Below are 17,027 nucleotides of genomic sequence, written 5' to 3'. Positions count from 1 at the left end.
GAGACTGCAGGAGAAGTTGCTCTTGGCCTTAAGGCACTGCAATGGCCACGGGAGGTCAACCCCTTTAATGTTCTTCTGAGGAAGGCCTCCGAACCTGACAAGACGGTGGCCGAGCACAAACAGCTGTCCTTTATTTACATCAAATATCCTGGCCCCAAAATAGGGGCCCAGCGCCAGCCTCCTCCCCAACACAGTTCAGCTATAAGTGGCGGTCAGGATCCAGGCGTTCCAGTGGCCGTCCGGTGCTTAGCTGACCGGTGCTTGGCTCCCGACCTCTGCTTCGTGCACCTGAAGCTTCGCAGGGGGTTCCGCTGGCCCTATTGGGGGGGGGGAGGAGGAGACAGTGTAGAAGTGGATCTCACAGCGGGAGGGGGTTGCCTGACCACTGGGGTACTGGGTCCCTCGCCCTGCTGCCACAATCACAGATCCAAAGGGCCTCTGGCAAAGACTCCTGAGCTTTCCACTTGGGGATTGGGTCTGCAAACCCCACCCACACATGGGCCACACCATTTCGTCCTCAGCACTTGGACTCCCATGAAGGTGCAGCACCAGAAGAACCACAGAAAGGGGCAGAAGAACTGCCCAAGGCCCCACATGGCAGGTCCCAAACTCAACCCACACCCTATGTAGCCAGGAGTGGAGATCCCGGGAAACAGCAGAGGTGAGTAAGGGGGTGAAGGAACAAACACAGAGGAGGGGGTTGAAATAGGGCCTCTGGAGGAGCACAGAAGGTCCCCCCAGCTGCCAAGCCCCCCCCCCAATTGTCAAGCCTTCTTTACAGGACCAAGCACATGATCGACAGCAGCTCCACAAACTTCCCAAGCGGATCCTGGGCAACAGGGAGCCGTGCCCGGTTCCGTAAAGTTTTGCGAAGAAACCTTCCCTGGGCCCTGCCAGGGTGTGAGGAATGGCAGGCCAGTCCCCGCTCCCCCTCCAATTTGGGGTCAGCAGCAGAGGAGCAAGACATACCCTGGTTTTGGGTGGCAGCGGCTTCCGTCGTCTGCGCTTGCTGCCCAGGGGCTGTGCCACAGCCCGGAGGGTGGGAGGCACTGGGGAGAGAAGAGGAGCAGCCGCTGGTGGTTACTGGCCCAAGCAGGAGGCGGAAGAGCCCCCTCTTGTGGCCCATTCTCGAGAGGCCTGCAATGCTTTTGCACTAGCTCTCTCGCCCCCTCCAATACCCGGCCCCCTTTGCTGCACTTTTTCTTCCGCACCACAGCTGAGAAGCAAGAGCTTGCCCTCGCACAGCTTAAGCAGCCTTGGAGATTTGCATGGACAGTGGCAAGGGGGTGTGTGGACTCCAAGGTAAGGACTGTGCACGAGAAGCAGGGCTCCCACTCTTTCCCCCTCGGAGGAGGGAAGCCCAAGTCCCTCCCCAGAGCTCATCTACAGGGCCTGCTGCTGTTTGCCATGCCCTCAAACACAGCACTGAGCCCCCCCGCTGAGGCCACAAATGCCACCCCCTCCTACCCAGGTACGCTGGTACGTTCCGCAAGTGGGGCTTGACAATGGCTGGGTGAAGAGGCTTGTCGTGGCGCAGGAGGTCCAGGTCCCGAGGATTGTCCTCAAAGTACGTCTGGGAGGAGAGAAATGGAGGTCAGCAGCAGTTCCTCAACAACCGCCCCTCCCGGATGGCCCCCTCCCACTCTCTCAGGTCCCCCTCCCCACCCCACGCCCAGGTGCTGCGCAGGCGAATACCTTCAGCTTCTCCGAGTTGAGCAGCTCCTCCTTGATCTCCCGGAGGCGAGCTTCCTTGATGGCCTGCTTGGTGACGGACCGCATGGCATCCTGAGAACAAAGAACCTAACTGAGGACCGGGCAGAGGTGGGTGGGTGGTTTAAAAGCAATGGGGAGGGGGGCACAGGACTTATTCCATCCCCATGATTACCAAAAGCAGCAGCTGAGTCGGGAGAAAACAAGAAATAGCGGGAGGAGGCCAAGCCTCCGAATCACGCTGTGGCATCCAGAGAACTGGATCCTGTGCTTTACAATTCTTCGCCAAACGTTCCTGCTGCCTCTGAGATTTTCCCCCTCTAGCGCCTGGCAAAACCACTCAGGGAAGGGTATATCAGGGGGCTCCCTGAAGCAGGTTTGTCCTCAACACAGAGAACCCAAGATCTGCCTGAAACAGCTGCCTTTTAATAATAATAATAATAATAATAATAATAATAATAATATTTATTTATACCCCGCCCTCCCCAGCCAAGACCATGTTCAGGGCAGCTAACAACCAATAAGAAAAACAAGTTGATTAAAATACAACTTAAAAAACAAGATTAAAATACAACATTAAAACATTAAAATGCAGCCTCTTCACAGGAGGAGAAAGGAAAAAAGAAAGAGGGGGAGGGAATCAAATTAATTCCAAGCCAAAGGCCACAGGCCCTGCGGAAAGAAATCAGATCCTGCAGGGCCCTGGTCTCATGAGACAGAGCGTTCCACCAGGCCGGAGCCAGTGTTGAAAAGGGCCTGGCTCTGGTTGAGGCTAATCTGACTCCCTTAGGGCACGGGACTTCCAGGGTGTTGCTATTTATGGACCTTAAGGTCCTCCGTGGGGCACACCGGGAGAGGCGGTCCCGTAGGTACGAGGGTCCTAGGCCGTGAAGGGCTTTAAAGGTCAAAACCAGCACCTTAAATCTGACCCTTTACTCCACCGGGAGCCAGTGCAGCTGGAAAAGCACTGGACCCATGCCGACCTCGCCCCCAACTTGCAGTCTGCCCTGCCAAGGATGGCTCTGAAGCACCACCTGTAACAGCTGCCTCCACCCCCCCCCCCTCGTCCCCTTTGCCACCGTGCAGGGAGAGGGCAAGAGGAGGTGGTGCGGCCGCAGCTGCCTCCCAGAGCAACCACGCCGTGCCCACTCACCCGACAACGGTACCGGAGGCCCTCAATCTCCTCCATCCGGAACAGGTAGGGCCGCAAGGGAGTGTCGTCGCTGCCTGGTGGGGGAGAATCGGGACCGGTTGGAGCAACGGAAAGGCAAGCAGCCACTGCACGGGGCAACTCTTGAATTGGGCAATTCTGTGCCCAGAGCCAAGCCAGTGCCCTGTGCTGATCTCACCACCCCTGCGCCCCAGGGGGGAGGTGTTCCCTCTGCCCGCTTGGAAGACCTCCTGAGGGCAGCACCTCCCTGCCTCGCGAGCAAACCCACCTCCTCCTGTGAGAGCCGCCTCAATCTCAGCCAGCACAGCCTTCTCGGAGGGCAGCACAAAGGTCAGGGCAGTGCCCGGGTTGTCCGCACGGGCAGTCCTGCAAGGGAGGAAGGGGTCAGGAGGTCAGGCAAGGGCAGGGAAGAGAGGGCGCCACAGCTGGAAGGCAAGAAGGGGCTCAGGAGAGGCACCAGGGCTGTGGGGGGGGGGGGGGCAAGGCACGCTCCGTGAAAAGGGACCCAAACACTCATGGCCCCTTCCCCCTGAAGCACCTTCATGAAAATGACCAGCAAATCAGAGAAATGGGTCTTTGATAACCGACTCAAGAGGAAATTCAGAAGGCTGGGATCTGTGCCAGGCAGCTTGCAAAAAAAAAAAACGAAGTCCCAGATGACACAGAGGCATCAGGTGACCTTTGATAAGTCCCTGTCTTAGAAAACCAAGCGTGGCTTGGATGCCTCATCCTGGGAATGTGGAATTCGCGGTAAATGCAAGGCCACCTGCTGCTCACCTGCCTGCTCGGTGAATGTAGGACTCCACTGAGGGAGGGAAGTCAAAGTTCAGGACAGCAGAGACGTTCTGGAAGTCGATCCCACGTGATACTCCGTATTCCTGGTCTTTGCCCCTGCAAGGGAAGCAGCAGAAGAGAACACTGAGGGCAAGGGGGGGGGGGACTCTCTCCCTCTCCTAGGCAGCAGGACAAGGAAGAGGGCCCTCAGAAGCATCCAGGTCTTTCTGGGCCTCTGCTAACCAAGCCACTTGGATGCATCCTGCAGCCCTACTTAACCCACTTATATACCACTTAGTAAAGGTAAAGGGACCCCTGACCATTAGGTCCAGTCGTGGCCGACTCTGGGGTTGCAGCACTCATCTCGCTTTATTGGCCGAGGGAGCCGGCGTACAGCTTCCGGATCATGTGGCCAGCATGACTAAGCCGCTTCTGGCAAACCAGAGCAGCGCACGGAAACACCGCTTACCTTCCCACTGGAGCGGTACCTATTTATCTACTTGCACTTTTGACGTGCTTTTGAACTGCTAGTTTGGCAGGAGCAGGGACCGAGCAACGGGGGCTTACCCCGTTGCGGGGATTCAAACTACTGACCTTCTGATCGGCAAGTCCTAGGCTCTGTAGTTTAACCCACAGTGCCACCTGCGTCCCATATACCACTTAACTGCAACTAAAACATCTAAGCTGCTTATCAAAGAGCATTAAAAAATGCATTGTCAACCAAAACCAATACTTAAAAACAGATTTCATAACCAAAGTCAATAAAATCAACACTTAAAAGAATACATTATGAACTCAAGTTACCATGCAAAACGAACGCCAGCTTCTTGGGAGAAATCACCCTTAAAGTTGCATTTACTCAGAGGGGGGTTGTTTTACACGCAAGGTGTTTGGGAAATGTTGTATTTCAATACTGAATACTCTGTGGGTTCAGCTCAAACGGCGAATAAGATCCAAACTCCAATTGTCAGTCAAACAGGAAGTTTATTTAGCCGTTGCAAGGGGAAGGGGGTTTGACACAACCTCTGCCAGCAAGTAGTTGAGGGGGCGGCACACCAAATATGAAAAAAGCACAAGTCGCAAGCGAAAGGGCAGCTATGTCCGCGTATGGCAGTATTTCCTTCTACTTTGCCTCTACCGATTGAATCACAAGGCATAAAAACTTCCTTATCTTTCCCTCCTTCCTTTGTCCTCAACCGTCATAGCAGTCGCTCTTGCGTACATGTCATTCCGCACTTCTCTCATGGTTCTCTTGTGAAAACAACCTGGCTCAGCCTTTCCTCACGTGCACTTCAATTTTATTTAATTCCTTCATAATTTTATTCTCCTTCCACAAAGATATTAGAGTTTACTGCTTAGGCAGGGTTATGTGGAAAAAAGCACAAGTCTTCAGTTGGTGGCTGGCAGCTGCCAGTTGCTTAAGTTGCATGAGGCTGCTATTTATGCTGTGCTAGGAGACGCAGGTGGCGCTGTGGGTTAAAGCCTCAGCGCCTAGGGCTTGCCGATCGAAAGGTCGGCGGTTCGAATCCCTGCGGCGGGGTGCGCTCCCGCTGCTCGGTCCCAGCGCCTGCCAACCTAGCAGTTCGAAAGCACCTCCGGGTGCAAGTAGATAAATAGGGACCGCTTACCAGCGGGAAGGTAAACGGCGTTTCCGTGTGTGGCTCTGGCTCTGGCTCTGGCCAGAGCAGCGATGTCACGCTGGCCACGTGACCCGGAAGTGTCTCCGGACAGCGCTGGCCCCTGGCCTCTTAAGTGAGATGGGCGCACAACCCCAGAGTCTGTCAAGACTGGCCCGTACGGGCAGGGGTACCTTTACCTTTACCTTTACCTTTACCTTTAGGAGGTTTGTAAAATTCACTTCTGACTGCCCAGCTGGATAGAAGTCATTGGATCACTCACTGGATAGAAAATAATAATAATAATAATAATAATAATAATAATAATAATAATAATTTATTATTTATACCCCGCCCATCTGGCTGGGCCTCCCCAGCCACTCTGGGCGGCTTCCATAGAAACCAAAAATACAGTAAAATATCACACGTTAAAAACTTCCCTAAACAGGGCTGCCTTAAGATGTCTTCTGAATGTCAGGTAGTTGTTTATCGCTTTGACATCTGCTGGAAGGGCGTTCCACAGGTCGGGCGCCACTACCGAGAAGGCCCTCTGCCTGGTTCCCTGTAGCTTTGCTTCTCGCAATGAGGGAACCGCCAGAAGGCCCTCGGCGCTGGACCTCAGCGTCTGGGCAGAATGATGGGGGTGGAGACGCTCCTTCAGAAAAAAGTGGTCTGGGGTGAGGAGAGAATTCTATGCCACCCAAATCGGATCGGCTGAAGGGTAGGCCGGCTGGAACATAAATGGGCCACCTCTGCCACCACAGATGGAACCAGTCACCTGCCATGATTCAAATTCAGCTTATTTCCTTGTGGCGCAGCGGGACAGTGCATCTGCCTTTCAACCAGGTGCAGGCAGGATTCCTGCACTGCAGGGGGTTAAACTACAAGATCCTTGGGATCCCTTCCCACTCCACAACTCTATGATCTACCCTAACATTTATTCCAGGCCCTAGTCCAGGGCCCACATGGCATTTCCTGATTATGGAGAAGTAGAGCTGAGGGTCAGCTGCACACCGATGGCACCTAGCCCCCCAAGTCTCCTATTTCACACCATCCGTTGTCAAACAGAACGTATTTGTGGCTCTTAAGCCAAACCTACTTTCCTGCTTTGTTGCCCTTCCTCTTCCTCTTCCCTCTCGTCGGTCCTTCTTTCTCTCCCAGGTCCTGTTCGTCGGTGGCGATGATATAATCACAGAAACCCCGATTGAACTGGCTGATGATGTGGCACCTGGAACAGATCAATTGATGGAAACTGTGGTTTCGCCAGGGGAATTCACCTCTGGATATGGCAAGCAGTGCCTGGGGCTGCATCGTGGACAGGCAAGGATGCCACGGCCTGCCCGTTTGTTCCTCTCCCCCTACGTGCCCCCTTCAAGGCCAAAGCACCATACAGTGGTGCCCCACAAGACGAATGCCTCGCTAGACGAAAGAGTTTTCCGTCTTTTGAGGTGCTTCGCAAGACGAATTTCCCTATGGGCTTGCTTTGCAAGACGAAATGTCTTGCGAGTTCTTGCGAGTTTTTTTCCTTTTTTTCTTCCTTTTTCTAAGCCGCTAATAGCCGCTAAGCCACTAATAGCGCTAATCTGCTAAGCCGCTAATAGCCGTGCTTCGCAAGACGAAAAAACCGCAAGACGAAGAGATTCGCGGAACGAATTTATTTCGTCTTGCAAGGCACCACTGTACCTGAAGCTGCTTTTTCCCGTCTCCCAGGATGGCAGCAGCTGCTGCTGCCTGCAAGACTGCCCCCACACCTACCTAGCAAGGCTCACCTGGACTGAACAGGCAGCTCGGAGTTCAAGACACAGGCTGGGATGCTGAATTGCTCCAGGAAGAGTTTGAGGCGGTAGCAGCGGTCGATGGTGCTGACAAAGAGAATGACTTTGCCCTTCACCAGCGAAAGCTTCAGCAGTGCATAGAGCAGCAGGAACTTGTCATCCTCTGTCTCACACCGGATCTGGAACTGGCTCAGCTTGGAGCTGTCTGGCAGCTGCGATTCCTGCAGCTTCAGGGTCACCTGTGCAGGAGGTGAAAACAGGCTTCGTTTTATTTTGGAGTATTTATATGCTGCCTACCAACCAACGTTGTTGAGGCAGCTTAATCTATTCTAGTCGTTACTGCAGCAGGGCCAAGGCATATAATAATAATAATAAATTTTATTTATATCCCGCCCTCCCCAGCCGAAGCCGGGCTCAGGGCGGCTAACAACACTAAAACAGTATGACATTATAAAACATTATAAAAATGAATTAAAATCAAAATTGATGGCAACCATATGTGAATGGAAGGAAGCTTATATTACAGTGGTGCCTCGCAAGACGAAATTAATTCGTTCCGCGAGTTGCTTCGTCTTGCGATTTTTTCGTCTTGCAGAGCGCGGATTCCCCGGGTATTAATGGTTTTACGAAAAAGGAAGCAAACTCGCAAGACGTTTTCGTCTTGCGAAGCAAGCCCATAGGGAAATTCGTCTTGCGAAGCACCTCGAAAAACAGAAAACCCTTTCGTCTAGCGAGTTTTTCGTCTTGTGAGGCATTCGTCTTGCGGGGCACCACTGTACTTTGATTCCAAAACCAGATACAGATTTGACCTTGGTCGAAAACTATAGACCTATTTCATTATTGAACAATGATTATATTTGCTAATATTTTAGCTAATAGATTGAAAAAGGTCTTAAATGTTTATACACATCCAGACCAAGCGGGATTCTTTCCAGGTAGGCAGATGCAAGATAATATAAGAAATATCTTAAATGTAATAGAGTATTTAGAAGAAAGAATTGAGAAAAAAGTAGCAATGATGTTTACAAATGCGGAAAAAGCATATGATAATATATCTTGGGATTTTATAAAGAAAGTGATGGCCGACACGAAATGCTGCTGTACAGGGACAGAAATAGCAGCAGATACAGATGTAGAAACATTAATATTTTAATGTTTCAATATTTTAATGTTGTATTTTAATCTTGTTTTTAAGTTGTATTCATTCAACCTGTTAGACGCTCTGAGCCCAGCCTTGGCTGGGGAGGGCGGGGTAAAAATTATTATTATTATTATTATTATTATTATTATTCTTATTATTATTATTGCTGTGTGGGAGCAGCTACAGGTGTGCAAGATTCCAGAGATTGTGAATCACTGGGGTTAGAGGAGGAGAAGGAGGAGGAATTGACCTTGGATTAAATCTATGCTTCCAGGTGTCATAAGAAAGCTGCAGAGATAGTGCGCACCCCGGAAATGATCTCTTTCAGCTTCTGCCTTCTGGAAGAACGTACAGGGTTATAAAGACTAGGACTTGCTGCCTGAGAAACAGTTTTTATCCAAATGCGATTTTGGTTCTAAACGCAGTTTAAGGTAGTCTCTGTGGGAGTATATTGTATTTAATTATGGGGTATCAGAGTTTTTAGGGGGTTAACCAGGCTGGGATAGCAGGCTTGTTCGTTTTTGAATGTCTGGTGTAGATTTTTTTCAATTTCGTTGTTCTGTATAGTACAATGACAATAAAGATTATCATATTGTATCGTAAATGGAATATGGAGAAAAAATTATAAAAGGGATACAAAATGTATATACAGAGTGCAAAATTATTAACCAGGTGCTAACCAACCAATTTAAAATAGAAAAAGAAACGAGACAAAGATGTCCATTATCATCTTTATTATTCATTCTGGTCTTGAAGTTTTGAACAAAAACATAAGAGCAGACTGGAGGTGCAGGTCAATTCTGTGTCCAGGGCAGCCGTCTACCAGCTCCACCTGGTATGCAGGCTGAGACCCTACCTACCCGCGTACTGTCTCGCCAGAGTGGCGCATGCTCTAGTTATCTTCCACTTGGACTCCTGCAATGCGCTGTACGTGGGGCTACCTTTGAAGGTGACCTGGAAACTACAACTAATCCAGAATGCGGCAGGTAGACTGGTGACTGGGAGCGGCTGCCGAGACCACTTAACACCGGTCTTGAAAGATCTACATTGGCTCCCAGTACGTTTCCGAGCACAATTCAAAGTGTTGGTGTTGAGCTTTAAAGCCCTAAACGGCCTCGGCCCAGTATACCTGAAGGAGCGTCTCCACCCCCATCGTTCTGCCCGGACGCTGAGATCCAGGGCCTTCTAGCAGTTCCCTCATTGCAAGAAGCAAAGCTACAGGGAACCAGGCAGAGGGCCTTCTCAGTAGTGGCGCCCGCCTTGTGGAACGCCCTCCCATCAGATGTCAAAGAGATAAACAACTACCTGACATTTAGAAGACATCTTAAGGCAGCCCTGTTCAGGGAAGTTTTTAATGTGTGATGTCTTAGTGTATTTTTTGTCTTTGTGGAAGCCGCCCAGAGTGGCTGGGGAGGCCCAGCCAGATGAGCGGGGTACAAATAAATTATTATTATTATTATTATTATTATTATTATTATTATTATTATTAAACAGCAGAGAAAGTGGTCAAAATGTATAAAAAGAGATCAAAAACTTGTTGGAAATGTAAAGAAAAGGGTGAGACATTCTATCATATGTGGGGGGAATGCAAAAAGATTAGAAATTATTGGGAAATGATATATAATGAATTGAAAAAAATGTTTAAAAAGACCTTTGTTAAGAAACCAGAAGCATTCCTTCTAGGAATTTTAGACCAAGATGTGAAAAAAGAAAATTGGAGATAATTTATGTATGCAGCAACAGTGGCAAGAATTATAGTAGCACAAACTTGGAAGACAGAAGAAATACCAATGAAAGAACAATGGCAAGGGAAACTTATGGAATATGCAGAACGGGCAAAACTAACAGAAAAACTACATGACAAGGACAACAAAAACTTTAAAAGAGAATGGGAACCATTTACAACATATATGAAGAAGCAACATAAAGAAATGGACTCATTGGCAGGGTTTGAGTAAACAAGCACAACTGCATACAACAAAAATAAGTCTATATGTATTGAGAAAATTTGGGGGAAACAATACGCAGGGTGAACAATATGGAAATAAAACAAAAAGGGGAGTATGGGGGAAGTCCAGGGGAGGAGGGTTGAAATGAAAAATTTAAAGACTATTTACAGAAACATTGTAAAATTAATAACTGTTAGAAGGATGTTGGAATAATATTATATGATTTTAGCAGGAATGATATAAAGGATTTGGGAATAACCGACTGTTAATTGGTGAAAGGAGGAAAAGTAAAGTTACATTATATTAAGATAATTTACAGGACTAAAAATTTAAAAGAGGGAAAGGATTTGCTGAAATGGATAATTGATCTAGAATACAAAAAAGGGAGGTGTGAGGAGGTCAAGGAAATAAGCTAATGAAAGATAAGTAATGAGAAGATTTGCTGTATTTTTCTTTGCGTTTTTGTTTCTGTTTAATGGATTTTATTTTTCTGTTTTTTCATATTGTTATCTGTTGTTTTGTTTTTGTTTAATGTGGTATTTTTACCTTTTATTTCTGTAACCCTTAAAATTTTAATAAATATTATCTAAAATAAAAAAAAATGAAATATGAAAAATTGTTAACGATATAGTGTTAGAAGAAGTATACATGGAAATATCAATAAAAATTATTTTTTTAAAAAAGGCATATGTGAATCCCTTCCTGGCTGGGGACTACCTCAACGGGCCTGCTCCCCAAATGACTCTTAATTGCTCCCTTTCTGTGCCACGGGTTGCTAGGAGACTGCCAGAACCAACTCAACGCCCGCAGGTTGCAAGGGGCAGACAGACACGGGACCATTACTATCTGTGAAGAGCATTTCGACCACCACCACAACCCCAGAGCAATAGGAGAAGGAAATCTCTGCCCTTCACTTTGCCTCCTTTGAGTCCAAAACCAATCCTCCAACCTCCAACCAATTTCCCACAAACTTACAGGGTTGTGGAGCACCAGCTCCTTCAGGGCCTCGACATCTGCATTGAAGGTAGCTGACATGAGGAAAGACTGGTAGATCTTGGGCAAGTGGCTGGAGAGGAAACAAGAGCCCATCATTTGTAAGGTTGCTCCAAAAGCCCCCCCTTGCCCAGCACTCAGAACCCAAAGGCAGCGAAATAGATGCCTCCAGGGCATTGCAGGCACAACAGCCCCAACCTAGCCCTCTGCTTCCATAACCTCAATATAGCGTATTTTTCGCTCTATAGGATGCACTTTTTCCCCTCCAAAAATTAAGGGGAAATGTGTGTGCGTCCTATAGAGCGAATGCAGGCTGCGCCGCTAAGCCCAAAGGCAGAACAGGGAGACGGAGCGCTGCGGAGCACTCCGTCTCGCTGTTCTAGCTTGGGGATGGCTGCACGCAAAGCCTTTCCAGAGCAGCGGGGTGCCTTCACCCCGCTCTCCTGCAGAGGCTAGCAAGGCTGTTCCCAAGCCAGAACAGCGAGACGGAGGGCTCCGTCTCGCTCTTCTAGCTTGGGGATGGCTGCGCGCAAAGCCTCTGCAGGGCAGCGGGGCGCTGCACTCCAAAGGCTTCAGGGATCTTTGAGGCTGGCAGTGGGGGGAAGCAGCGGTTTCCCCCCACCACCAGCCCCACACGCTTGGGTGAATGCACCTTGAACGCACCTTGTTTTAGAGGGGGAGAACAAGGGGGGGAAATTTTCCCTGTTCTCCCCCTATGGTCCGGTGCGTCCTATAGAGCGAAAAATACGGTAAATATGCTGAGCTTCTTTTCCTAGTGTGATGGCACCAACTTTTTCCATCCTGAAAGCTGATTTCAATTCAGGATTTCTGTTTATATTACAGTCGCACCTCTAGATGCGAACAGAATCCATTCCGGAGCCCCAGAAGCAAACGTAACCAGCGATGGCACGTCTGCGCATGCATGCGTCGCCTTTCGCCACTTCTGCGCATGCTCGTGACGTCATTTTGAGCGCCTGTGCATGCGGCGAAACCCGGAAGTAACGTGCTCTGTTACTTCCGGGTTGCTGCAGAGCGCAACTCGAACGCGCTCATCCCGAAGCACATTCAACCCGAGGTATGACTGTACACAATTTCACCAATAAAATATGCCACAAAACCAAATAAAATGTATCCAACAAGCTTCAAAATGGATTCTAGGTAAAGGTAAAGGGACCCCTGACCATTAGGTCCAGTCATGGCCGACTCTGGGGTTGCGGCGCTCATCTTGCTTTATTGGCCGAGGGATCCGGTGTACAGCTTCCGGGTCATGTGGCCAGCATGACTAAGCCGCTTCTGGCGAACCAGAGCAGCGCACGGAAATGCCGTTTACCTTCCCGCCAGAGTGGTACCTATTTATCTACTTGCACTTTGACGTGCTTTTGAACTGCTAGGTTGGCAGGAGCAGGGAACAAGCAATGGGAGCTCACCCCGTCGCGGGGATTCGAACTGCCGACCTTCTGATTGGCAAGTCCTAGGCTCTGTGGTTTAACCCTCAGTGCCACCCGTCCAAATGGATTCTAGCTGGATACAAAAAGCATTTATTTAGCTCCAGGACTATCCCCCCTCCCCCCTTGGCATAGCATCCAACATTCAACAAATGATGGAGCAGGACACCTGAGCAGGTACTGCTTGTAAGAACTCAGAGACCTCCTAGGCCCCCTCCACCCTCCCATGGAACCACAGGCTGGCCCCAGGCCTTTCAAAGTCAGCAACCCAGGCCCAGAATAAACTCACCACAACAGACTTTTCAAGTCTTCCTCAAAGCCAAAGGAGAAAAGGAGGTCAGCTTCATCCAGCACCAGGATTTCCAAGGAATCCTGCAGGCTCAGGCTGCCAGCCCTCAAGTGAGCCAGGACCCGCGATGGCGTCCCCACCACCACATCCGGCTTCTCCATCAAGATGGGCCTTGAAGGAAGAGAATCCAGAACACACAAAAGCTTCAGTCAGAGATGGGAAGGCCCAGTCTCTGTGAAACAACCACATATACAGTGGTGCCTCGCAAGACGAAATTAATCCGTTCCGTGAGGCTCTTCGTCTAGCGGTTTTTTCGTCTTGCGAAGCAAGCCCATTGACGGCTTAGCGGATTAGCGCTATTAGCGGTTTAGCGGATCAGCTGATAAGCGGCTTAGGAAAAGGGGGGGAAAGGGAAAAAACCCCGCAGGAACTCGCAAGACATTTTCGTCTTGCGAAGCAAGCCCATAGGGAAATTCGTCTTGCGAAGCGCCTCCAAAACGGAAAACCCTTTCGTCTAGCGGGTTTTTCCGTCTCGCGAGGCGTTCTTCTTGCGGGGCACCACTGTACAGTGGTGCCTCGCAAGACGAAAAGAATCCGTTCCGTGAGTCTCTTCGTCTAGCGGTTTTTTCGTCTTGCGAAGCAAGCCCATTAGCGGATTAGCGCTATTAGCGGCTTAGCGGCTTTTAGCGGATTAGAAAAAGGGGGGGGGAGGGGAAAAAAGCCGGAAAAACTCGCAAGACATTTTCGTCTTGCAAAGCAAGCCCATAGGGAAATTCGTCTTGCGAAGCACCTCCAAAACGGAAAACCCTTTCGTCTAGCGGGTTTTTCGTCTTGCGGGGCACCACTGTACTTGCCTGACCTTGAATGAAAGCTTTGGGTCTGCGATGCAACCATAACCACAGGTTGCTGATGGGAAGAGGCTGCCACCCTTAACTGCCCAAGAGGGCAGTGTCAACTGCAGAAGAGGACCCCCATTCATTGTTTCCACTCAGAAAGCAACCAGAGGCCACAAGCAAAATGCGCGACTACAAGAGACTCCAGGGAGGCTCTGGAATGCTTTAGAGAGGCCAGCCTGTCTTCCATCTCCAAAGGCCCCTTGAAAGAACCACCATCACAGCGTGCCAATGAGGAAGGACCCATTTACAGGAATTATTATTATTATTATATTTGAATACCACCCCTCATCCAAAGATCACAGGGCGGTTCAAAACATTAAAATACAAACTGAGAACACAAAGGACATAATAAAGCAAAACCAAAAATCTCCCCCCTCTACAAAGACATTTAAAAGGCCATAGAATGTTTAATCAGCCCAAGGCCTGGTTGAAAAGAAAAGTTTTCACCTGGCGCCTAAATGTATGTAAGGTAGGTGCCAGGTGAGACTCCCCGGGGAGAGCTTTTCAAACAGGCAGTCACTATATAAAAGGACTGATTTTGAGTTGCCCCCCTCCAGACCTCTCATGGAGGAGACACACAAAGAAGGGCCTCAGATGATGATTGTGGGTCTGGGTCAGTTCATATGGGGAGAGCAGTCCTTGAGGTATTGCGGTTGTGAGCTGCTTACAGCTTTATAGGTCAAGATGAGCATTTCGAATTTGGCAGGGAAACAAATTGGCAGCCAGTGCAGTTCAGGCCAGGAATCAGAAAGCATTTTGGGGTTGGGGATTTCATAAACATGGCCAGCCCAAGAGGCAGCCGTCCTGGCCCACCACTCACCTCTGAGCTGCCAAGTCCGCCTGGCCAGAGATGTCAACGAGGTGCAGGTCTCGGGAGCAGTAGGAGGTCAGCTGCCGGAGCATCTGCAGCACCTGCTGGCCCAGCTCCTTGGTGGGGACCAGGATGAGTCCCCGAACGGCCTGCTCTGCCACCAGCGCTGACTAGGAGGCAAGACGAGACCCGGTCAGAAGAGTCCCGCCCTCCCCAGGCCATCACAAAAGGGGCTCTTTAGGTGCGACCCCTGCACTGCGGGAGCCTGGGTTAGTTGGCCCCGGGTGTGGGGTCCCTTCCAACTGTACAGCTCCACATTCCAGTTCTTCCGGAAAGAGCATCTCCACCCCCATCATTCAACCTGGACACTGAGATCTAGCGCCGAGGGGCTTCTGGCAGTTCGTTCACTGCGAGAAGTGAAGTTGCAGGGAACCAGGCAGAGGGCCTTCTCGGTAGTGGCGCCTGCCCTGTGGAACGCCCTCCCATCAGATGTCAAAGAAATAAATATCCCATCAGATGTCAAAGAAATAAACAACTATCTAACACAGGCACCCCAAACTGTAACCTGAAGTGTATGTAACTCGAGGTACCACTGTATTTTTACTCTTTTGTTGGAAGCAGCCCAGAGTGGCTGGGGAAACCCAGCCAGATGGGCGGGATATAAATGATGATGATGATGTTGAAGATGATGATGAGGGAGCCGCAAAGAGCCTTGCAGCGAGGGAGAGGGTCGGGCCCTCCCATCAGATGTCAAAGAAATAAACATCCAACACAGGCATCCCCAAATTCGGCCCTCCAGATGTTTTGGGACTACAGTTCCCATCATCCCTGACCACTGGTACTGTTAGCTAGAGATGATGGGAGCTGTAGTCCCAAAATATCTGGAGGGCGAAGTTTGGGGATGCCTGATCTAACGTTTAGAAGACATCTGAAGGCAGTCCTGTTTAGAGAAGCTTTTCATGACTGATGTTTTAATGTACAGTGGTACCTCGGGTTAAGTACTTAATTGCTTCCGGGGGTCCGTTCTTAACCTGAAACTGTTCTTAACCTGAAGCACCACTTTAGCTAATGGGGCCTCCTGCTGCTGCCGCGCCGTCGGAGCCCGGAGCCAGATGGACGGGGAATAAATGATGATGATGATACAACAAAAAAAATTCCTTCCAGTAGCACCTTAAAGACCAACTAAGTTAGTTCTTGGTATGAGCTTTCGTGTGCATGCACACTTCTTCAGATACACTGAAACAGAAGTTTCCAGACCCTTCTATATAGTGAGAAGGTGGGGAGGGGTATTACTCAGAAGGGTGGTGGGATTGGGTGATTGGCAGATAGCTGTGATGAGCCTGTTGACGACTCTTAACGACTGCGATAGGTCTTACAGGAAAAAGCAAGGGGTGAGAAGGTGAAGAATGGCTTTGTCATGTATATGATGATGATGATGAGGGAGGGAGGGAGCCGCAAGGGGCCCCGGGTCGCTCACCGCTTTCCCCCGGAGCAGGTGCTGGAGGAGGGGCAGGGCGTAGGCGCCCGTCTTGCCGGAGCCCGTCTTGGCCCGCGCCAGCAGGTCTTTGCCCTCCAGGGCCAGCGGGATAGCCTTCTCCTGGATCAGCGTCGGCTTCGCCCAGCCCAGCTCCGCCGTCGCCTGCCCGCCAGAGAGAACGAGAGACAGGAGGTCAGGCCCGGAGGAGGAGGCGTTGGAGGCCGCAGCTCCCCCCTTCCCCAACCTCGCCCGCGTTACCTGCAGGAGCCGCGCGTCCAGCCCCAGGTGCGCGAAGCTGCCCGCTTCTCCCTCCATGCTGCTCCTGTCCGCGCGGCCGCCGCTTCCGCTTCCGCTTCCCCAGCCGGAAGCCGCCGCCGCTCTAGCCGGCCCAACCGAGCAGCGAGACGCGGACCCAACGGCGCCCCCTGCAGGCCTTGGCAGCTCGAGCGGCGCTGGCTTCGCTGGCTGGTATTGCAGCGTGGAGTCTCGGAGCCAAACGCGACTTGCTGCCTCCCTGGCTTAGCGCGCACCGGCGGAACTCCTTGCCGGGAGCCCTTTCAATACTGACGACCTGCTCCATAGCCTAGACGGGGGGAATGTTGGCCAAGCGAGCAGCCTCCTCTGGGTCCCGGGAGTGAAAGGGGCACCGCCAGCCAGGCAGAGAGGTGCAGGGCAATCAACCCGAAATTGGTCTTTATTAGCCCAAATCTTTTTGAATTCTGGTGTTGGAGGAGACTCTTGAGAGTCCCATGGACTGCAAGAAGATCAAACCGATTCATTCTGAAGGAAATCAGCCCTGAGTGCTCACTGGAAGGACGGATCCTGAAGCTGAGGCTCCAATACTTTGGCCACCTCATGAGAAGAGAAGACTCCCTGGAAAAGACCCTGATGCTGGGAAAGATGGAGGGCACAAGGAGAAGGGGACGACAGAGGACGAGATGGTTGGATAGTGTTCTCAAAGCTACCAGCATGAGTCTGAC

General features: G+C 50.5%; 1 protein-coding gene across 1 annotated transcript; it reads right to left on the bottom strand.

Moving 5' to 3' along the window:
* DDX56 (DEAD-box helicase 56) lies at positions 1–16,392 on the bottom strand. The gene is made up of 14 exons (XM_079987514.1): positions 16,306–16,392; positions 16,048–16,209; positions 14,580–14,740; positions 12,864–13,034; positions 11,112–11,202; positions 7,041–7,285; positions 6,371–6,499; positions 3,659–3,772; positions 3,150–3,247; positions 2,864–2,937; positions 1,696–1,785; positions 1,468–1,573; positions 970–1,049; positions 1–317 (listed from the first exon to the last, which is right to left on the bottom strand). The coding sequence occupies exons 1-14, from the start codon at positions 16,360–16,362 to the stop codon at positions 213–215; spliced, it is 1,683 nt and encodes a 560-aa protein (XP_079843640.1). The 5' UTR covers positions 16,363–16,392; the 3' UTR covers positions 1–212.
* Between the last annotated feature and the right edge of the window lie 635 nt (positions 16,393–17,027).

This window comes from Podarcis cretensis (assembly GCF_951804945.1).
Source record: "Podarcis cretensis genome assembly, chromosome: 8".
Taxonomy (NCBI): domain Eukaryota; kingdom Metazoa; phylum Chordata; class Lepidosauria; order Squamata; family Lacertidae; genus Podarcis; species Podarcis cretensis.
The sequence above is the reverse complement of the archived record's forward strand: the minus strand, read 5'-3'. Positions and strand labels throughout refer to the sequence as shown.